General features: G+C 37.2%; 1 protein-coding gene across 8 annotated transcripts in view; it reads left to right on the plus strand.

Moving 5' to 3' along the window:
• LOC149785970 (CUGBP Elav-like family member 2) overlaps positions 1-25,037 on the plus strand; it is a 259,746-nt gene that overhangs the window by 90,543 nt on the left and 144,166 nt on the right. For all 8 annotated transcript variants that reach the window (XM_089976221.1, XM_089976224.1, XM_089976222.1 and 5 more), the window contains exon 3: positions 7,453-7,535. In XM_089976221.1, coding sequence (XP_089832347.1) covers positions 7,453-7,535 — 83 coding nt within the window. The remainder of the gene's footprint in view (positions 1-7,452; positions 7,536-25,037) is intronic.

Here is a 25,037-nt window from a genome sequence, read left to right on the forward strand (position 1 = left end):
AGGAAGTAATGAGGTATGATGGGATTTCAAGTTGATACTGATCATGCCAATCTTTCATCAAAAATATGGTGAGTGTGACAAAAAACTTGTAACTTCTATAATACAACTTTGCAGATTTGATGACATTTGACAAAGTATTCTAGCTTGAAGACTGTGCATATATATACAAGTAAAAGATGTTGGTCCTCCATCAAATATGGCTGCCTTTTCCACCATCAAATATGACTTCATAAGTGAAAGTAGATAAACATTTGCACTTTATGAAAAAAGAAAACAACCTAAAACCCCCCAAAAACTGGAGAATAGAATTTAATCAGTTTTGACGCAAAGAATCCTGGCATATTGGCCATCATATTTGAATGAAGATACAAAATCTGGAAAAACCTAGAAACAATTGTTTAGACAGCACATGCAATCAACAGCATATCAGTTATGAATTAGGGCCAGTCCACAGGGCAAAGGAATAATCCAGGGGTCAAGGCTGGTTGTATATGACTTGATTTTTTTCTTCTTATTCCCATATAATGATCCTATATTTATCGTCTAGAAAAGATAAATAACACCCAACTTTAATAGACAGTGTAGTGACTTGAAGCGCTGAACTTTTCTTTCCCCTCTAGAGTTTCAGTATGGGTGTGCATTTGCATTCATAACTGCTAGGTGAGCGTAATCATCCTCGTAGGTCACTTGTTTTGGGTATGGATGAAGCATTCAGGGACTATAACATTTCTATGCCATGACTATAAAGAAATTCGAGTTGTCCTAACCTTTGAGTTGCTTACTAATACAATCAAGTAGGCCCTTTAATGTTCACATCTTTCATCTGAGAGTAATTAATATATTCATTAGGATTTGGACAGTCATGGTTCAATAAGTGCTTCATCTGGTGAGCTTTTTGATGAATTACTTTTTTTTTTTTTTTTTTTAAGTTTTACTTCAGATTTTGCATTTTCAGTTGTATGATTTATATATTTCTTACCAAGCAGTGCCTGAAGTTATAAAAATGATTCTGATGTAGGATTTTACTCATGTTTAGCTCCTTTGGCTGTAAAACGGCACATGTGAACAGTATGATGGTAGTGTTATATCCAGATAGTTGCCATACTTCAACCATTAAATGCTGCACTATCAGTGGCTACTATACTCGTTGCCTCTTGATAAAAGTAGAGTATTTTTATCTATCATAGGGAATTATCTTTTCAGGTTTTTTTATTTACTCAGGCCAAGTAATAGGAATTGAATGTTGCCAGTAATGCAACCAACCACTCTAAAAACACACCAACTCCATTTTTAACTCTGCTGGTCATGGACCAGAATAGTTTATGAGATGGAGTGTTTTCTGTTGTCATCCATCTTTCTGTTACCACAAGTTTGTTAACTGCTACTCCTCCTCACCTACTTGGTGGTAAGCCATGCACATTTCATACATGTTCATTCCAATGACTTTTTGGTCCAAGTGAAAATGGTGCCACTTTTGCATCCAATATGGCTGCCAAAGTGGGCATGTTTAAAATCTTATTATTGCCGAATGGATTTTTATCAGCCTGAGCTTTTTGCTAAATGGTGTATTCTTATGTCTGGTTGGTGTTAAGTGAAAATTGTGTCCAATGTAACTGTCACATCTTGAAAATCTTGTCATTACTCTTCTTCAGTGGATTGTTATATTGACATGGGGCTTTCACCAAAGGACTTTTATGATGCTCGCTTGGTCTCAAATGAAAATGGAGCAGTTCTCACACAAGTATGACTGCCACAATGGCCCTGTTAAAAATTTTCACATGAGATTGCTTCCACACTCTGCAGCTACAAGGAAACCATTGAACTTATCTTGGATTCTAGGAAAGTCGTTAAGGCTGGTAGAGTTCCATTAGTAGACTTTAGTTCTTTTCACATTGTATTTCTCAGCAAACATTATTTCCAGAATTTTAACAGCTGATATGTTCCTGATTTGTTTGTCATTTAGGTGTTTGCTCCTGACCATTCTGAACGCTTTGTATTTGTAGTTCTTCATTTTGACCATTGGTATTAACTGGTCATTTAGGTGTTTGCTCCTGACCATTCTGAATGCTTTGTATTTGTAGTTCTTCATTTTGACCATTGGTATTAATTGGTCATTTAGGTGTTTGCTTCTGACCATTCTGAATGCTTTGTATTTGTAGTTCTTCATTTTGACCATTGGTATTAATTGGTCATTTAGGTGTTTGCTCCTGACCATTCTGAATGCTTTGTATTTGTAGTTCTTCATTTTGACCATTGGTATTAAAATTAATTGGTCATTTAGGTGTTTGCTCCTGACCATTCTGAATGCTTTCTATTTGTAGTTCATCATTTTGACCATTGGTATTAATTGGTCATTTAGGTGTTTGCTCCTGACCATTCTGAATGCTTTCTATTTGTAGTTCTTCATTTTGACCATTGGTATTAATTGGTCATTTAGGTATTTGCTCTTGACCATTCTGAATGCTTTCTATTTGTAGTTCTTCATTTTGACCATTGATATGAATTGGTCATTTAGGTGTTTGCTCCTGACCATTCTGAATGCTTTGTATTTGTAGTTCTTCATTTTGACCATTGGTATTAATTGCGAATATTCAAATTTTTTGTATAGTAAACACAATTTTTTTGTTAAAAAAAGCCTATGTACCAGTACATCTTTATTACAAGCCCATTACAGGAAATGGGGCCCCGAGTGCCCAAGTGGTCTAAAGTGCTTACCATTACTGATCAGTGCCATCTGTCTGTGTGGGTTCTAGTCTCGGGCTCAGCCAGTGTGGTTATGTGGGAAAGCTTGCTGGTTGCTTCTCATGGGTTGGTGTTTCTTCCCGGGGTTTTCCCAGGTTCTTCCTCCACCATGTATTCTGGCTGCCTTGTATAGCCTATCTTGTGCTGAAAAATGTCATTAAACCCTATAACAACAACAACAACCATTACAGGAAACAGAATTATATTTCTTTGGCATTAGAGAAATATGCTTATCACTATTGGTTTTAGGCCCTTGCAGCTGGAGTCATGTTTGATATTTTGAGCAGACTGATTTACATGTTGTTTCTGAGATTGTCATCATTTCCCATTCTTCCATAATGACCCACTTATAATTCAAAACCTATATTACAAAACTATGGAGTACTGCTTAATTTTATATATATATATATATATATATATATATATATATATATATATATATATATATATATATATATATTAGCATATTTTAATTTAGATCTTGTGCACCTGTGTTATCAATTCTTTCCACTGCTTTTGATATTTAGTCCATATGTAAGTGGATGTCTGATGAAAAGTCTAGTCTTCAATATTCTGTTACCTCCCCCCCCATTGAAGTAGTGATGGGACTAGGTGAACAGTTAGGTTGAGAACAAAATGAGAACTATTTGTAGACAGTTCCCAGCTGTGAAAATAATAAGGATAGAGATTCTAATCAGGCAGTTTAAAAAGATTATGCAAAGACTTTTTGTCTATGTGAATATTAATTTTTGTAGACTCGCCTTAAGATGGATTATTATGTGAAGATTTTGTCTCTCCATCTGTCTGTTACCAGTTTTGATTTCCACACAAAAACTAGATCTGTCAGCCATCTTCAGTTACCACACAGTGACTAGAGTTGTCAGCCATTTACATTTGACACACATTAATGAGTTGTCAGCCCTCTTCAGTTACCACACTATGAACAGAGTTGTCAGCCATTTAGATTTTCCAGATTTTATGGAGGACGGCTTACATTCACAAGGTGTTGGTTTGGTTTTGTACTTTACGGCACAGCAACACAAGTAGGTTATGGTCACGTCCACATTCTAACCAATAATCCACCTCCGCTCTCATGCAGAAGGAAGAATCATGGGTCTATAACTTGATTATCAATGTTGCTGACTGCAAAAAAAAAAAACGCCTCACCATGGTTTCTGCACAATAACCTGTGTTCTGCAATGCCTACAGTTACCATGGACTATCTATAGTTGACAAAAATTGTGGTTGGTTTGCATTATGGTAAGGATCAAACCTATTGATTTTGATTTCAAAAGGTCTTAGGTCTGTGTCACATGATGAAAGCAGAAACCTGGTTATCTCACAATATCTTGACTTACCAACCATTTACAGTTACTTAACTTTGTGGATGGCTTGCACATGGCATTGGGAAGAATCCAAATGATTTTGGGTCAAAAGATGAAAGATCAAGGTCACTGTCAGAAAGATTGTTTCTAAAAAACCTCTTGTATCTCATAGTCATCTCCTGTTACCAAGTTTTGTGGATTGCTTGCACTTGGGATAAGGAAGAATCCTATAAATTTTGGGGTCATTAGGTTGGAGGTCAGAGTCGGTGGCTGAAAGAAGACAGTTTCAGTACTTTAACTTGAGATCTCCATTGTCTATTGTTACCAAGCATTTTGTTGGTGGCTCAAAGGAAGAAACCATATTCACTTGTGGTAAAAGAATCAAAGGTTAAAGCCACCATGTTTGAAAGAATCAGAATATTTTCTGCAGAACAACTTTCTTTTACAATACATAACTTTACCAAACTGTGAAGATAAATGTGTTGCAATTGGTGCATGGAAGAAGCTTTTAAATTTATCAAAGGCTTATGTCATGGAAAGAAGAAAAGTAAGTATTGTTTAGTTCTGCATAATTGACTTCAACCAAAATTTGAGGATTGTTTATGTATGGAGTAAGGAAAAAGCCTACTGGTTTTTGGGATCTAAAGATCAGAGGCCAGAGTCATTTTGACAAAGAAGAAAAGTAGTTTCTGCACAAAAGTGCCTGTTATCTGCATATTGGAGTAGTAAACACAGGCCAGTCATGTGATAGTCTGATTAGAGTATCCTTGGTTTCTGATTAAGTGTTGTACGTGAAATCATTACATGGTGCTAGCCACTCTACTGTGCCATGTGTACAGAGGAATAGCAATTCTGAAGCTCTGATACTTTAAAATTGTCAAAAATTTTTTGTTTTTAAGGGTATACACAATATTGGATTTGTCAGTATAATTCAAGATGGTGGACTTTCCTTAGAACAGACAATAAATCTGTATGTATATTTCTTTCAGAATGTGCCATAAATGGGGTCTGCCTGGTCATCTTTCATCTGTGCTTGATTTGATTTTATCAATTTATATTGAATGTCAAGGCATTACCAGGAAGAGAGCTACAGAGTATTACTATTGTTCTCTTTTTCTTCCATCCCTGATGCTTGACTGTTTGGTTATTGTCCTGTACTCCGTGTGAATGCCCCTATCTGTGTTAAGGGTAATGCTTGGCTGTGTGGTTATTCTCCTGTACTCTATGCGAATGCCCCTATCTGTGTTAAGGGTAATGCTTGACTGTTTGGTTATTGTCCTGTACTCCATGTGAATGTCCCTATCTGTGTTAAGGGTAATGCTTGGCTGTGTGGTTATTCTCCTGTACTCTATGCGAATGCCCCTATCTGTGTTAAGGGTAATGCTTGACTGTTTGGTTATTGTCCTGTACTCCATGTGAATGTCCCTATCTGTGTTAAGGGTAATGCTTGGCTGTGTGGTTATTCTCCTGTACTCTGTGCGAATGCCCCTATCTGTGTTAAGGGTAATGCTTGGCTGTATGGCTATTCTCCTGTACTCTATGCGAATGCCCCTATCTGTGTTAAGGGTAATGCTTGGCTGTATGGCTATTCTCCTGTACTCCATGTGAATGTCCCTACCTGGGTTAAGGGTAATGCTTGGCTGTGTGGTTATTCTCCTGTACTCTATGCGAATGCCCCTATCTGTGTTAAGGGTAATGCTTTGCTGTATGGCTATTCTCCTGTACTCTATGCGAATGCCCCTATCTGTGTTAAGGGTAATGCTTGGCTGTATGGCTATTCTCCTGTACTCCGTGTGAATGCCCCTATCTGTGTTAAGGGTAATGCTTGGGTGTGTGGTTATTCTCCTGTACTCTATGCGAATGCCCCTATCTGTGTTAAGGGTAATGCTTGACTGTTTGGTTATTGTCCTGTACTCCGTGTGAATGCCCCTATCTGTGTTAAGGGTAATGCTTGGCTGTTTGGTTATTCTCCTGTACTCTATGCGAATGCCCCTATCTGTGTTAAGGGTAATGCTTGGCTGTTTGGTTATTCTCCTGTACTCCATGGGAATGTCCCTATCTGGGTTAAGGGTAATGCTTGGCTGTATGGTTATTCTCCGTACTCTATGCGAATGCCCATATCTGTGTTAAGGGCAATGCTTGGCTGTATGGTTATTGAATATTCTCCTATACTCTTTGTGAATGCCCCTACCTGGGTTAAGGGTACTAGTGTTTATAGGATTTGTAATTCCCATGGTCTGTGATTTTTATCTCTGCTGGTCATTGACTTGGAGAGATTATGGATGGCCTGATTTTGTTGTTTGTCTTTTACTTAGCACAAATTTATTATCGCTAAACTACTTGGAGGATTGCAGTGAATCTTCATACACACACTCCTCCAAACTTCTAGTTGGTCCTAAATGAAAATACTGCTGCTTATACATCCAATATGGACATTATGGCAGCCATATTGAAAATCTTGTAATTGCTTCTTCTCCTGAATGGATGGTCATTTAATAATGGAGTTTTCACAAAAAGACTTGCAATATGTAGTTGGTCCTAAATGAAAATGTTGCCAATCTGATGTCCCATATGGACACTACAGCAGTCATCTGGAAAACTATGTTATTGCTTCTCCTGAGTTGGATGATCATGTAAACAATGGGGTTTCAGTGTAAGAATTCTTATAATGTATAATTAGTCCTGAATGAAAATGGTGTCCATCAGTCATCCTATATGGCCATTGCAGCAGCCATATTAAAAGTGTTGTTATTGGTTCTTCTCAACAGTCACATGAGGTTTTCACCAGAAGATTGTTTATGACTCTAGATGTTCCTAAATGAAAATGGTTCTGAAAATATTATTGCTACCCTTCCTGAATGGATGGCATTGTTAACATGGGGCTTTCACTAAAATATGATTTTCTTTTTAGAAGGAATAGCAAAAAGCAAGATTCTTAAAATATCTGCTATGGTGGTCATATTGGTGTCAGATTGACACAATTTTCATAGGACCAACTATGGCATCCATCTTGAAAATCTTGTTACTGTTATTCCTCCAAAATGGAAAGTCGTACCATCATATGGTTTCTACCAGAAAACTTATTGTGATGCTTTGTAGGTTCTGAATAAAATTATGCCAAGCTGACATCCAGTATGTCCACCACAGTAGCTAATTTGAAAATCTTGTTATCACTGTTGCATGTCAGAGGTGGTTTCAGTGCTCAAAAGGAAGAAGTGGTCATGCATTGAATTTGAAGAAATGAGATGTGAGTGCCTTCCAGGGACTCTTATTTTACATAACATCAAGCATGATTTAATCCTTAAAAGTCATCATTTTGTGAAAAAAGAAACTGTTAACTCTCAGCTATGTGAACTTGTAATTATATTTTGGATCTTTTTTTCAGGTTGTTGTTTTGTGACATTTTACACAAGGAAAGCAGCATTAGAAGCACAGAATGCTTTACATAACATAAAGACAATGCCAGGGGTGAGTTTTCTCTTATTTTACACAATTTTCAACTGAACTAAAATGGCTTTCATCTCAAGTTTTAGTGAGTTTTTTCATCATTCTAGAAATAGTTGAAAAATGCAAAATTAATTTGTTTTAATTTCCGATGTCAGAGAACATTACATTATTTTAGAAATTTTCTAATCAATAAAAACCTTGAGTTTTGATTACACACCAATCACACAGAAATTACTCTGTTAGTAAGCGGAAAATTGGCTTGAAATATGCATTAAATTCTAGACAAGGGCGAGGCTCTACTTTCCATAAACAATATTATTTTTTTGTATAATGAACTGATGAAGCTAATGATTGTCCACAATTTCTGTTACACAAATTGAGATGTATTCTTCAGGGCTTTAGAATAGGGTCAATTAGAACAGGGTCAGTTAGAGCTAGAACAGTGGAGAGTAATTGCCAAATGATTGTCAGCAGCTGGCATCAAAATACTATGCTTGTATTTCATGTTAATTTTCACTTGTCATTAATTTCACAAAAAGATTTTGTACCCTTATTTAACTGATTGTGGATAGGAGACACCTTGATAACACTGGTATGATACTGAAGACTCAACAGTGTATATCTTACTGGTTAGCTGTGATATTTTTGGTTTCTGTGATGTCAGCATTGATTTCCTGACCAAATGGAGGTCGTTATATGGATCTGGTACATGGCCATTTCTTTGAACATCCCGACTCCATACTACACAGAAAGAGAAATGTGTTCGTCTTTAGCCACTTGTTACAGCATTTTTTTTTAAAGAAAATAGAGTTTAGTTCTGGATGCATTTTCACTAATTATATTAATTTATGTGTCCTGTAAAAGATTTCAACAGTTTCAGGTAAAGTTGTTGTCCTCACGTCCCCCTCCCATAAATAAATAAATACAAAATGCAATATCTGTATTCTTGTTGAGTTGTTTGGAGATCTACTATGAAAATCAGCTCAGACATGACTATGTTACTTTTGCATGTTGTTTTCAAGTTTTCTTTAGCTTATTATCCCCTGGGCCAAGGCAGCTAGGTAGTCCCCTACAGGGATCATATACGGCTGTGATAGAATGCTTCATCAATACCTTTGACCATGAGCCAAGGCAGCTAGGTAGTTCCTGTAGGGATTACATTGGGCAGCAAGAGCTTCGTCAGTACCTTTGACCCGTAACACATTAATCTCTGGAGGTTTGTGTTGTTTTCGTCTGAAATTTGAGTAGGAAACACATTTTGAAAGCTATTTCTGAATACATCCTAAAACACCAACTTCCAGGTGATCTTCCAATAACATACTGCCTAGTTGTGTTAGAAACATCGTTTTTCATTGCCAATTTGGCTCATGCATGAGCAGAAAGGTAAAAGTTGGATTTTTTTTTTTTTTGCTTAACGGACCCATTATTTTCGTATCGAGACAACTCTTTATGCCACATGTTCATCTTATCCTACATTTTGCAAAGGTTCATTCTGTCTGTTTGCAATTCATATCGGTCTGCCGTAGATCTGAGACCAAAAAGTCTAAAATTTGAACAGAAAATTGGATTCCGACCACGGGCGAATTTTGGGTAGAAAAAAATTCGGGTCCAAACAATGAGGTTTTTCCCTCTGTATTTTGTAGTGCAACTAGAAATTCCAGATTATTTGGTATCATTGTAGAGCTACATCTGTCTGCCTTTCTATAATACCACCCACTTTAGTGTATCTTTCATGACCTTGACACTACAGAGCTTGGCGGTAGGCTACTACCTTCTGCCACATAAACTCGTCACCAGGGGTTAATGTGTTAACCAAGGCAGCTAGGTAGTCCCCCACAGGGATCAGATTGGGCTGTGAGAGCTTTATCAGTACCTGTGTCCCTGAGGCAAGGCAGTTAGGTAGTCCCCTATAGGGATCACTTTAGGGCAGTGAGAACTTTATCAGTACCATGTCCCCAAGACTTGCTGATAGTTTTTGACTGACTGGTATTTAGATGGGTTTACTTGAAAGAAATGGCTTGTATTATGTTTTATTTCCCTTCAATCAAACTAAAATTAGCAGATGTGTTAATAAAATTGCTTCCATTGTGGCATAAATTTCATGCAGCATGCTGAAATGAAAGGCTTGTACAGGAATATGTGATTTACTGTTGGATTTTCTGATATTGATTCTCGTGTCATGAGGGCTATGACATATGGTAAATTTTTACAAATTTTTAAAGAAACAAAATTATTCCATTAAACCAGATTTTATGTTGTTATAATTGACCTTTGTGGAAATTACTTTCTTTAACAAAAATGTTAAGTGAAAATCGTTGACACACTACATCATGGGGTATAGATTGGATACAGGGAGGGTGGGTATATTTACATGTGCAAATTGCTTGCTTGTCAAACTAGTAGGATTCTGTCTGAATGTGATTTCGCTCTGTTGGAAATGTCAGAGTACATAAATTGGTTGCATAAGACACTTAGATATATTTTCTGATTTTAAATCAGATCAATATTTGGATTGGGATTGATTGACCTATTTCACTTGATAATACAAGGTATCATATTAGGTCATTTTTTTGACCTATCAATAAATTGAGTTGATTTTGACTACGCCCCCACCCCTCCAAATGTTGTTCTAGGCTATGAGTAAAGCTGACGGGGAGAGTGCATTGCTAGTGCTCTGGAAAGATCCTTCAAAGTTAGGTTTTAATGGCACTTTTAACATGGTATGAGCCAAGTGCCCTTCCCAAACACACAACCCAGTATGGAAACCACACCACTTGGATTGAGTTTTGATGCACTGCTGAGTTAATGTGGCTTACTGGATCCTTCTGAGAACAGTTTTTTTACCAAAGCCTGCAGGTGGTGAATGACATGTACACTAGGTTATTTAAGTGTGATATACCATGTACACTATTGTTTTGTTTTAATTAGTAGGGCTTTTTTTCTCTCTGTATTTATGATTATACTGTTTTCCTTGCACCATACTTTAAGTCTTTTAAGAGCATCTTGTAAATTATTTTTTAATACAGTTTTGGCTTTTTTTACCCCAAGACAAGATTCTTTGGCATATGTCTGCAAGCATGCAGTATTGGGCAATAGTGAATTTTTTCTCATCATTGTCCTTGTTTTTTAGACGTTCTTGGCCATTAGCAAATGGTGGGTCAGAAATGTAGTTTCAGCAGCAGTTGTTTGCAAGGGTGCCAATAAAAGTCTAATGGATGTGTGTGTGTGTGATTTCCTTTTTTAACTTAGCTTTAAAAACTTTTCAGTCATATTGCTATGATGTCTATAGTATGGCAGTCTTTTGTGATATATAGCATTTGGATAACATGCCACAGATGTCCCACCCAGTCACATTATCCTGACACCGGTCCTACCAGTCCTAACACTGACCTCTAAATGCTGAGTACATAGAGAGGCAGCTGTTAGTACCATTTTTATAAGTCTTTGGTATGACTTGGCCAGGGTTTGAATCTGCAACCTTCCACATCCACTCTAATGGATGCAGATGATGCTTAAAATTTCTTATATGACAAAAAATAGTAAATTTCCAAAGTTCTGTATAGTTCTTGAATTAGCTGACATGTCCATAATGCCAACAGAGCTTATGTCATGGCTCCATGTCCATTGTGCACCATATTGTACATTGACTTTTTTTTTGATCAAACTTTAAATGGCAGCTCATGATCAAGAACATAGCAGTTCTCTTATTCTCGGATACACAATGTGCTGATCTTGTATGTCGATGACCGAGCTTTTTGTTGTCACTCTGAAGCACATGTTCCTGTTCCCGTCTTGAAAGAACTTTGTAAAAAGTCTTAAATCATTAAGATCTTGTTATGGTATTAAAGAAGTGATTTTAAATCTGATTCTTTAAGCTTGTTAATGCTTTATGAAACTGTATTTCAGATTACATTTTATCGAATTTGTATGATGAAGACATCATATGTTTTATTACATATTCAGTACAATTTACATATAGCATGTGTAGTTTTATATTTTTGATATGACAATATATTAAACATCTTTTTTGTGATTCTGATTGATTCAGATAAGCCAATGAAATTCTTGCACAGTATTCTGTTTACTAATTGGCTGCTGAGAATATTTTGTTACCCCGCCTACTGGAACTTTGTTTTTGCTATTGCTACTAACATTTTGGCAATTTTTAAATTGTCTGCCCAAAGGAAATTGTGGGGAAAAAACATCATGACGGTCTGAAGATGGCCCATTTACTACCACATGGCTCTGTGTATAGATTATCATGCAGTGATAAATGATGATAAACCCCAAACAAGAAGAGCAGCAAATAAAACTAAGGGAAGTGGTCAATCGATAGCATGCGTATGGAAGGGGTTGGGGGTATACCTATATCATGGAATCCACCCTATATACAAGAGTGGTTTAAAGGTTAAGCTGTGGGAATAAATAAAGTCACCTGTGTTTACAGAAGAATGTGGACATAAACAGATCTCCATTATCCAACCACAGCATGTTTACGCTGTAAAATTAAACAGATCTCCATTATCCAACCACAGCATGTTTACGCTGTAAAATTAAACAGATCTCCATTATCCAACCACAGCATGTTTACGCTGTAAAATAGGTTTTCTTAATTATCATTTGATGCAATTCCAAATTTGTGTTTGTCTAATTAAGTCTACTGTTATAAATTGAATTAGGCAAATTCCAATTGTTGTTGTTGTATGGTTTAACGCCATTTTTCAGCATAAGATAGGCTATTCATGGCGGCCAGTATTAATGGTGGAGGAAAACTCCGGAAGGAACCACTGACCCACGAGAAGCTTCTGGCAAGCTTTCTCACATACCCACATTGGCCAAATCCGAGACTCAAACCCACGCAGACAGGCAAATTCCAGTTACAGATACATTACTCTGTTAATATGGAATATCCGCATTTCTAATCATCCCTTCATATATCCAGAAATTAAAATGTGTCTGCGGCATGATGCCCCAGTGCTAGACATCACTATAAACTGCCACACTGCAGACATCGTAGCGATATGACTGAAAAATTGTTAAAAGCTACGTTAGAAATCCTAATCACACACACACTTAGTTCAGTCAGTTGTTTTGAAATTTTGGAGAATGTTATTGAACAGGATTTTAATATACAAAATATATTTGGTATACAAAATTTCTGTTTTAATTTGGCGTTAATAGATTCAAGATGCAGTATTTTTAATTACTTTTGCTGTGTACAATGACTAATTTTATTTTTGATGCATTGATTGATTCCATGAAAGATGTTAAGATTCAAGATGTAGCATTTAAAACTGCTTCTGCTGTGTACAGTGACCTGTGTAGATTTTATTTTTGAATCATTGATTTGTAAATTATCCTGTTCATTCTTAAAGTCAAGCATTCTCAGATTATTTTTAATCTGGTTTCACTTGGCTCCAGCTGTTTAATGGTTCCAGCTTTTCAAAGGCCGATTTTCCAGAATTATCAGATATGTACCTGTTCAACACAAAACTACCAGAAAACATTGGTAAACTGTGTCTTTGGTGTGGAATCATTTTCCACAAAAAGTAGACCTTTGCTGCTGGAATTGATAAAGGGAAGAAGGAAGATTTGATAAAATTGTTTAATTTGATGTTTGTATCTTGAAAGAAACTTATCAGAGAAGATACCAAGTGTTTGAAGTGCAGACAGCAAAAACAAATATTGAGTTATTGATATATTAAATGTTTTGTTTATGTACCAACATGAGATTGGATGTAATGCAGCTCATATTTTGAGACTTCATTTTTCAGTCTGAAAACTACTGTATGTACTCACTTTTAAGACAAGTCCAACTACAAGCTATAATGCACTGGCAGATCTGGGTGTGTGCAGTTTGCTAAGAGTAATGACTAGAAAAAATACAATTGACTCTGATCTGTGAGTACATTATGCTGTGGCAGATCTGGATCTTTGTTTACAGTTTGACTCAACTAGTAAGAAATGTACAGTACATGACCAGCATGTATTGTATAGTCATTTGTTTTTCTTGCACTCCATTATTCATGTCCTATCAGTCCATAGAAATCATAATTATTTATTTGTACTGTGAACATTATACAGATATTGCTGCTGTTCATAGTCAAGAAGCAACCAAATCTATTTTCCTACATCTCATTATAATTAATGTGTATGGAAGTTTAGAGTGTATATGTCTGCTCCATACTAAATTGTGAGGCAGACTACAGTCTTACAAATTTGTCATTTAATAGTGAAAAAGGGTGGGAACTGTGATAGCTAAATTGCTATAGAGAATCAGACACTAATCAAAGGATTGGAGGGTCCAGCCTAGGTCAGCTACCCGAGTATGCCCTTCTGAAAGGTGGTTACCTCCCAATTTCTCAGCCTAATACAACCAATGTGTTAAACATGCCATTAAAATCCACAGACAACCACCATAAATCCAGGCAGTTCATGTCTGAGACTGGTAGACAAATTAGTTATGATCCTGTACTATAGTGAATGAAAATCCAGTTTTTTTTAAAATTTTGCATATGCCTACCATAAGGCAGAACCTATCCTATTACAACATATGCCCATTCATCATTTCCTTATTTTGTTTAAGCTAAATAAATTCCACCATCTGCTGTTACCACATTTTGTAAATAACTGGCATTTGGGGTAAGAAAGAATTCAGTGGATTTCAAGGCTAAAGGTCAAAGTCACTGCATCTTGAAACCGGAAAAAAAGGGTTCTTCACAATAATTTCATCACAGACCTGGACCAAACGTTGTGAATGGTTTGCGTTTTGAGATAGGCAGATGCCACAATAATTTCATCACAGACCTGAACCAAAGGTTATGGATGGCTTGCATTTTGAGATAGGCAGACTTCTCTCAGTTTTGAGGTCATGATCAGTCTGCATGAAAAAAGAAACTGGTTTCTGCCCAAACATGACAGTTATCGGTCCTGTACCTTCCCCAAGTATTTGTGAATTCATTTTTGGTAAGAAAGATACCTATTTAATTTCAGAGATGAAGGTAATTGTGACTGAAGCAATGGTTTTTGTATAATATCAGGGCTCGAAATTAGCGGTAGTCCACTAGCCCGAGGCTAGCAGATTTCCTGTCGGACTAGTAACTTTCATAATGTTAATAGTCCAATGGGCTAGTAAGTTTTGGTTATCAATAGTCAGCGTTTGTTTACGCAATTCCCTAATAAAGACTTGACTTAGCAGATGTTCTGTCGAATCGAAGCAGTGGCCATTGTAAACAGAGTCATAAAATATTAGCATGAGAAGATGAAGTTAATTTCTGCCACGGAAAGGTGTGTTTCTATAAAAAGAATCCATCCAATTTTGTGCATTTCACTTAACAGTGCAAATTATGGTCTCGTCATTAACAACGGAAATTTGGTAATTGGTCCTAATTAATCTGATAACATATTAAATGAAAAAATGACGTGGTATCACACTTTATTCACTCGACCACAGTAACAAACTACAAAGCGGTATACCACACAAAAGAACATGGCAAAAACTATTCAAAGAAATTAGTTTGCACATTTTTTTGTTTAAGGTTCTTTTTTTTGCTCGCTACCCAAATGCTCCAACAGTCACAAACAGGAAACTACATATTTTACATTTCCATCAAAATAATTACAAGAATTAGATCAATTTATTACGATTACGTTATTGACACATCCTTTCCATACAACTACTTTTTCTATGGTGATAAGAATAGTTTTTACATTTTTCCCTTACAAGAATGAACAAATAATTGAATATATGTGGAGATATCCAAGCAGAATGCCGTACATTTGTTGGGAATTAAAATCTCTGAACATGGGCATCTAAGAGTTGAAAATTTTCTGCCTTATTATTAATTTCAACAATACATTGAGGTTCGATTAATTAGGAACAATTACCAAACATACGACTTATGATACCATAATTGGAGCTGTTAAATACAACGCGCTGAGTGTCAGATGGCTTCGTTTGATGGGAACACCTAGTTAATCGTCAATTAAGTTAGTGCCAACATGACATCCAGTATTGACATCAAGAAAATCTTTTAATTCTGCTTCTCATAAAGTGTAGGTCATATAGGCATGGGATTTTTAACAGAAGACAACTTTTGGTGTCTAGTGAAAAGCTGGATATCCAGTATGGCCACCACAGAAGCCATCTTGAAAATCTTGTTATTGCTACTCCTGAACAGAGTGTCATTATCAGCATGGGGTTTTCACCAGAATTTCCCAGTTGGATTTATTCAAACATCATGCTGATCTGATATCCATATGGTCATAACATTGTTAATGTTGAAAATCCTTGATGGAAAGTCACTTCACCATTGTTTTTATCAAAATGAAAATGGTGATGATCTTACACAGTACGTCTACCATGAAGTGGACTTTAAATTCTTGTTATTGATACTCCTTAATTGAAATTCATATCATTGTATGGTTTTCACCTGAAGACCAGTTGTGATACCGAGTTGGTCCTAAACAGGTTGCCAGGAGAAATTCATCATGGATCAGCAATTCCATGAAGTCATTCTTGCTTATGTCATGGATGATGGTGAGCCATCTGAACCATTCCCAGTCGCAGATGGAATCAAGCAAGACGGTGTGTTTGCCCAAATCCTCTTCAATATGACGTTTAACATCATCAGCCATGCTTGCCTCATTATGGCCTAGTGACTTGTAATGCAGTGTTTTCATTGCAATGGATGCATGTTCAGATAATAAAATGGTGCTTGTACTTTTTACCTCTGTGAAACGACACACGCAGTGATATCAGTTTCTAAAAATAGCCATTCGGACAAGGCGAACCAATGTAATGGCAATAAGTCTTCTTTTCTATTATTTTTGTTCTTACTGAAAACCATGTACCAGGCATTAAAAATTTGTTTATCTGAATATAGATATGCACCTTAATATTTAATTAGTGATGTTAAGCCTGAGAATCGTCTAGAACAGTGTAATACACAAATTCCTTGCATTTCATTGCCAATACACCCTAAATATTTTGAAATGAAAATTCCAAGGGAACTGCCAGCCCCACCCCCCGATGAAGTATTCTTATATGTGATTCATGTTTTAACATGTAAATAGAGAGGGATGTATGTAGGAAAGTGACTATTTCTTATATTTTGTTTAGCGCATAAAATTACGCTTTACTTAGTTGATGTGATATTATGCAGGTAGAATCTAGAAATGTTGCTTATATATTCCATAAGTTTAAAAACAAAGTATCAATGTTTTTGTTTGTTTGTTTGTTTTAGTTGTTTTTGTATTGTGCATTAGTGATTTTATTAACCTTATCTGATTCTGACGTGTTAATCGATAACAAATTTAAGAAAAAAGAGAAAATTTATGTTTATTTCAGTGTCTGTTTTACAAATTTTAATTTTGAATGATAGTTTAGAACATATAAGAATGCGTTATGCTCATTAGAGTTATGGTGTTGAAAAGGACAGCAGTGGTTGATTATATTTATACTACGTGGATGATACATTTCCTTAATTAAAAGATGTATACAATTACATTTCATCAGGAAGTATAGCTGTATGCATGTATTGATGGAAACAGCAATACAAAAACTGTTATCCCTAATAACGACAGCCACCCTTAAAATGATACACATTTTACACACAAAAACTAACTGAAAAGGAAATAAAGTAGATATAATTGAATATTACTGGTTTCAACACATTCATTTAGGACACACACACATACATATTCCTTTAATGTGTACATACAAGAGGTTTACTCAACGTAGATTTGAAAACAATACAAAAGGATGACAATGAAATGTACATAATTATTACTGTACACATTCATATATTTTAGTAGAATATATCAAAACATTACATAGTGAGGGAAGAGCAAATAAAAACTTTATTTTTGCCTACATGTCGTGAATTACGTGTTTCTTAGCATCTCTCTGTACTTTGTCTGAAAACAATATGGCGGCAGCAGGGCACAGTGATGTCATGTTATATTCCATCTGATGAAGAAATTGCATCAGTCAATTATTAATCTTAGTAACCTTTCATCCAAGGATTTGGAGGAAAATGAGGAAGAGCCAGGAAATGAGGATGAATATATAGGACACTTGGTGTGGACTGAGAATTTCCAGCCAACACCTAAACATATTTCATGGTCCACAACACAGTCCAATGGTGGGACTATATGCAAGTAGAAAAGAGACTTCTTTTCCCACATAGATTGTTGGAATTGGCTGTAGACACATAGATTGTTGGAATTGGCTGTAGACACATAGATTGTTGGAATTGACTGTAGACACATAGATTGTTGGAATTGGCTGTAGACACATAGATTGTTGGAATTGGCTGTAGACACATAGATTGTTGGAATTGGCTGTAGAACTAACTAATCTACATGGTGCACCTCAGCAAGGATGCCAGGGCATGACCCCAAATGGACACCAGTCACTCTTGAAATTATGGCTGGGAATTGGATTAATAATGTGAATTGTGCCACTTCTCAACGAAAAAAGAAACCTTTTAATTTTGAGATGGTGATAAGTAAAGAAAGGTAAGTGCAACATTATGGACACAACAAAAAAAAACATTTGCAAGTGATATGTAATGACTGAATGCAATTGGGTTCCAAATCTCCTGGTGGTAGGAGCAGCAAAGAATGTGTAACTCTATACCAGGGTTTGGGTAGAAAATAATTACCAGGCTCTCTCCAGTACTGCAGCATCAGGCCTTAATGAGTTACTGATGCCTTCCATGACCAGGAACACTGGGATTGACATCATATAACCAACTGACAGCAAGTTCTTCAATCTAATAGCGAAATTGAAATTACAGGAAGTGAATGTTTGTGATCTTCTGTTTGCAAACATCTCTTCCCTGAATGATAAATCTGACATGTAATAGAGCATGGACCATTTCTATTCAGCTTGTGACAATTTTGGTCTCCTAGACAGTATAACGAAGACAGGTGATGTACCAGCCTGTACCAGGAAAGCCTTGCATTGAGCCTATCATCACTGTAAATGGCCGAACCATCCAGGCAGTGGACAAGTTCAGCTATCTCGGCAGCACGCTGTCAAATGCAGTCCACATCCCTGACCAGAATTGCTTAAGCAAGTGTTGCATTTGGCAGACTGTGTACAAATGAGGAGGAGTGCAGACTGTATACAAATGAGTAGGAGTGCAGACTGTGTACAAATGAGTAGGAGTGCAGACTTTACAAATGAGTAGGAGTACAGACTGTGTACAAAGGAATAGGAGTGCAGACTGTGTACAAATGAGTAGGAGAATCAGTCTGCATACAGATCTTAAGATCTACAAACCATTTTGTTGCCAACCCTGCTGTATGCTTGTGAAACCTGGATTGTCTGCCGCTTCCACACCAAGAAGCCGAGCCATTTTCATATTGGCTTCCTGAGGAGGAAACTGATGAGGACAAGATGGCATGATAGTGTCCGAGCCAGAGGTTCTCACCTGGGCAGGCATTCCAAGCAGCCACACTTTGCTGATGAAATCACAGTTGAAACAGGCAGGCCTTTTGACCAGGGTGTCAGAAGAGCAACCACCAAAGAGATCTTCTATGTTACAGAAATGGAGGGAAGCAAACTCGGGGTGGTCAGAAGAATAGCTTCAGAATATTCCCTAATTCATCCCTCAAACACTTTAACATATACCCGGAGTCTTGGGAAGATCTCACACAGGATTGCTTCTCCTATTCAGTCTTATCCACACGTACTTTGAACTGAAGAGAGTTGCAGAAGCATGAGCAATGTAAATATCTGAACTGCAATTATGTCATCTTTTGCTCATGCAAACCCAATCCACATCCCCTGTTGAGTGTGCCACAGTTATTTCAGATCATAAATTGGCCTGATCAGTTCATGGATGTATTTGAATTTGAAGGACAAATAACAGTGGCTGTGTGCACAAGGAAATTTTGTTTTTTACAATCGGGTGAGGTTTGTTTTCCAAATCTTTACATTCCTGTTGTTGTCTGCATCATTAATTTTATTTTAAAGTTGCAGTGGTAGTAATGTGGACAGTTTAGAGTGGAGATACATTTGATGCTCAGTGGTGTGAATTGAACTATAGATTATATCACTTGAGCACAGCACTGTATACCTTTATCTGCTTTATGGGTGGAATTGTGTAGACAGGAGATGGGAGTGATAATGACCAATGCTCTAGGCAGTCTGACATATACAAAGTTTATCCATCCTGTGCTGGTTTTGTCAGATAAGGGTTTAAAATTATTCAACTTTAGAGTTGTGAAGTTAAATATGACAAAAGGAACAAGAATCATCCACACCTAGCATATACAAGCATTTCATACATACTCTTCTCTTTCTTGTTGTTGTAAAATCATGTACTCCACACAAAATAGAGGACCCAGGTGTCCAAGTGGTCCAACATAATCACCATTACATATTACTTAAACCTCTCACCTCTGATGATTTTAAACCTCAGCTTGACCAATGTGGATATGTGAATTAGGTTTCCAGTAGCTCCCCATGGGACATGGTTCTTTCCAGTGTGCGTGTGTGTATGTCTTCCTGGGTAGTTCCTTTGCCAGATATACTGGCTGCCAAGTGTAGCCTACAATGTGTATACATGACAACCATTACACTTTATGCGTAATCATTACGCTTTTTTCCCACTAAATTATGCCTTACGTGTAAACATATTTGGATTACGCGTTTTCGATATGTCCTCCTCCCCAAAAAATTAATGTGTTTTCTTATTTTTATTAACATCCCATTAATCTTTCAGACCATATTCTAGAAAAGACGGCTTCTACTTTAATGCGACATAAGAGTACGTTTGTCTGTACCCTTGCATGCACTTTCCTAACAGTATTATATTCTATTTATAGCAGCTACCCTATTTCCAAAAACATGCTGGTTTTACTTTTAAACTTTTGATCTCGGTTTCTATTTATAGCAGCTGTATGGCTTAGTTAGGAGAGAACAGACTGGTTTTCTAATTTTTAATCTTTGCTTGCAGATTCTTTGTTTTAATTCATATCTGACAGGTATTTGGTGCTAAAAAATCAAGTCAGATTTATTCTGGTAGCTGCACGTGCTAGAGCAAAAATGTTTTTCAAATAGTTTCACAGATGTATTAGGAAAAGACAGTAAACTGATTCAAAAATTAATACATGAATTACACAATACAGCGTTCCATTCTAGGGCAGCTTCATGCCCAGTGCAGGCTGTGTGGATAGGATTTTAGTGTTGGTCATGATGGTAAAACAGAGAAACCTTGAATTAGCTCATTTTACAAACTCCAATACTAAGGTAACTTGTAACTTCTTTTTTAAAGCATAACTAATAAATGCAGAGGCGTTATTTACCGAGTTCTTAATAGAACACGGACTACCCCTAGCAGTAGAAGACTAAGTTGGTCCTTTGTTCAAATGGATGTTTCCTGATTCCAAACTTGCAGAAAATATGCATGTGCAAGAATAAAATCATCTAATATTGTTAGGTGTTTAGCAGAAGATAACTTGCTTAAAATTGCAGAAGCCATGAAAATTGGGCCATTTAGTATTGCAACAGACAGGAGCAGTGATTATGATGACAAAATGTTGTACCCAGTCTGTGCAAGAGACTTTGACAATGAAAAAGGGCGAAGTCAGAGTGCTCTTCTTTGTTTATCAGAATTAACAGGAGATTCTACTGGAGAAAACATTTTTTATTTGCTTCATAATGCTTTGAATAAACATAAGTTGGCAGACCTCTATGGGGTTTTCAGCTGATAATGCAACAGTGATGACTGGAATTCATAAAGGAGTTGCATTCTGTATTTTGAAAAATATAAATTAGAAGGAGAACCCGTGAAGTATAAAGTTGGCATTCTACCTGACAATGTACATCATGTGGACAGAGTTGTTGTGCAATGGCACCTTATTTCCCAGCTAAAGAAAAGATCCAATAACTGGAGGATATACATTTCCTCTTCTTTGTCAGGTTATGGAAGGCATATTGGTTCTTCACCATTCTAATGCTGACTGTGAGAGATTGTTCAGTATTATTAACAACAAAAAAAACGGAATTCAGATCCAGGCTCTGTAACCCAGCACTTGGCTCTCTACTGGTGTGCAAAACATTTGTAATCTCAGCTGGTACAAAGTATTTTGAAATGCAATATGAGAGACTGTTGGTTTTTAAAGCTCATAGTGCTATATATGAAAATTTGAAGCAGTAATTGATGTCAAAAGACCAGAAGGGGTAAATAAATCATTTTGTACATATGCACTGATTACTCTTTTTGTCCACTTGGATTACACTTTTTCCTTGCCAGGGGTTGGCATGTATGGGAAAGCATGCAGTGCGCATTGTATTCAGCTTATATTAGCTGTTCATGCAGAGTTGAAGAAGCTGAAGCCGCTTTCAGAGAATGACAGCATCAGCAGCTGAAGCAGTAGGTTTTGGCTTACAGATCTCCTGGTCTTGTTTTTAAGGCTTATTAAGATGTTAATCTAGGACAAAAATGTCAAGGGGATAATAATACCATGTATAAAATGCCATGCACATGGTTTGGACAGTGCAAGTATTTGGAATCTAAATCTATGGATAAAAAAAAAGTTTTCAGTAAAAGAAGAATGGAAAACTTTTTACGTCCATAAATTCCAATTACTTTATACTGTCTATACCATGACCGTGGTGTTTTATACATGCTATTATTATTGTTCACAGATACTGCGGTCCCTCACTTTAAAACCATTTGGCATATACTGCACCTCTTGATGATGATGATCTTAACTTTTAGATGTGTGTGACCATTTGACCATGTACCTCCACTGTACCTCTTATGACATGAGTATAGTTATGGATTCACAGCTTATGCTGCACCTCATCACACACTAGTACATTCATGGATCCCCAGCATATGCCACACCTTGCAACACAAGTATAGTCATGGATCCCCACATATACCACACCTTGCAACACGAGTATAGTCATGGATCCCCCACATATGCCACACCTTGCAACACAAGTATAGTCATAGATCCCCCCACATATGCCACGCCTTGAAACACAAGTATAGTCATGGATCCCCCACATATGGCACACCTTGAAACACAATTAGTCATGGATCCCCCACATATGCCACACCTTGCAACACAAGTATAGTCATAGATCCCCCCACATATGCCACGCCTTGAAACACAAGTATAGTCATGGATCTGCCACATATGGTACACCTTGCAACCCAAGTATAGTCATGGATCCCCCACATATGGCACACCTTACAACACAAGTATAGTCATAGATCCCCCCACATATGCCACACCTTGAAACACAAGTATAGTCATGGATCCCCGCATATGCCACACTTCGAAACACAAGTATAGTCATGGATCCCCCACATATGGCACACCTTGCAATATGAGTATGGTCATGGATTCCCAGTATATGCCACACCTTGAAACACAAGTATAATCATGGATACCCTGCATATGCCACAACTTCCAACACAAGTATGGTCATGGATTCCCAGCATATGCCACACCTTGCAACACAAGTATGGTCATGGATCCCCGCATGTACCGCACCTTGCAACACAAGTATAGTCATGGATCCCCCACATATGCCACACCTTGCAACACGAGTATAGTCATAGATCCCCCCACATATGCCACGCCTTGAAACACAAGTATAGTCATGGATCCCCCACATATGGCACACCTTGAAACACAAGTATAGTCATGGATCCCCCATATATGCCACACCTTGCAACACAAGTATAGTCATAGATCCCCCCACATATGCCACGGCTTGAAACACAAGTATAGTCATGGATCCCCCACATATGCCACACCTTGCAACACAAGTATAGTCATAGATCCCCCCACATATGCCACGCCTTGAAACATACGTATAGTCATGGATCCCCACATGTGCCACACCTTGAAACACAAGTATAGTCATGGATCTGCCACATATGGCATACCTTGCAACACAAGTTTAGTCATAGATCCCCCACATATGGCACACCTTACAACACAAGTATAGTCATAGATCCCCCCACATATGCCACACCTTGCAAGACATGTATGGTCATGGATCCCAGCATATGCCACACCTTGCAACACATGTATGGTCATGGATTCCCAGCATATGCCACACCTTGCAAGACATGTATAGTCATGGATCCCCCACATATGCCACGCCTTGAAACACAAGTATAGTCATGGATCCCCACATGTGCCACACCTTGAAACACAAGTATAGTCATGGATCCCCCACATATGGCACACCTTGCAACACAAGTATGGTCATGGATCCCTGCATATGCCACACCTTGCAACGCAAGTATGGTCATGGATTCCCAGCATATGCCACACCTTGCAAGACATGTATAGTCATGGATACCCCGCATATGCCACACCTTGAAACACAAGTATAGTAATGGATCCCCTGCATATGTTGCACCTCTCATAACATGAGTATGGTCATTGACTTTGGGTATATGCCACACAAGTATAGTCATGAATTCCCAGTATGTGCTGCACCTTTCATAACATTAATATGGTCATGGATCCCTGGCATATGCCAAACATCCTATAACATAAGGTTGTGAATCCCTGGCCTATGCCACACACCTTATATCATGATAGACCTGTCACCCCTTATGATTTTGCCATAAGTCTTATGAAAACGACCCATTTAAATAGGAACATAAACACAAAAACTACGGAAAAAATGATTGTTGCTGAAAAATCTGGATAATTGGTTCATCTGATTTTTATTTGGATCCTGGTTTCATATTACAATTAGTGCAGTTAGTTATGGAACCAGGCTAACTTTACAGCAGTACCTCAGATGCTTTAAACTGCACATATCTTTTTCATGGGAAGTGTCTGCATGATCAAACTGTTGATTATAGAAATTTTATCCTTGCATATGCCACACTTTATAACATGAGTATCCCTGGCATTTGCCACACAACTTACTACATGATGAGTATTGTCAAGGATCCCTGGCATATACCACACCTTGTAAGATGAGTTAAGTCTTGGATCCCCGACATGCCACACACCTTATAACATGAGTAAAGTCTTGGATCCCCGACATGACACTGAGAATGGTCATGTATTCCATGAAATTAATTAAACTGGTTTGATTAATTCCATGTACCCACACTTTCCAGTTGCAAGGCAATTTCCAAATATTTTCTGAACAGACTTTAGAAATACTACCATAGCTAGAAGACCCATCATATATTTGAGGGATTTTGCAGTGTTATCCCAGTTTCACTGTATTAAAGGGGGTTGTTGTTGAATGCAGTAAGAAAAAAGCAATGGGATTTGCTGTAACAAGTCATCACATTGAATTTGATTTGGTTTTATTATATTTTAGTTTGGCATGAATGTGGTTTCATAGCATCAAATATTTTATTTTTTTGTATGTATTATTATGATAGAGCCTTGTTTGAACTTGTCTCCTAGCACTTATCACTATTGATAGAAGCTATATGAGTGACCAGCATTATTAACGAGTCTTTGCTGAGGAATGTACCAAAAAGGCTGTGTGATGATAGTGCATACACA

This window comes from Sinohyriopsis cumingii, chromosome 12 (genome assembly GCF_028554795.1).
Source record: "Sinohyriopsis cumingii isolate HCF-2022 chromosome 12, ASM2855479v2, whole genome shotgun sequence".
NCBI lineage: Eukaryota > Metazoa > Mollusca > Bivalvia > Unionida > Unionidae > Sinohyriopsis > Sinohyriopsis cumingii.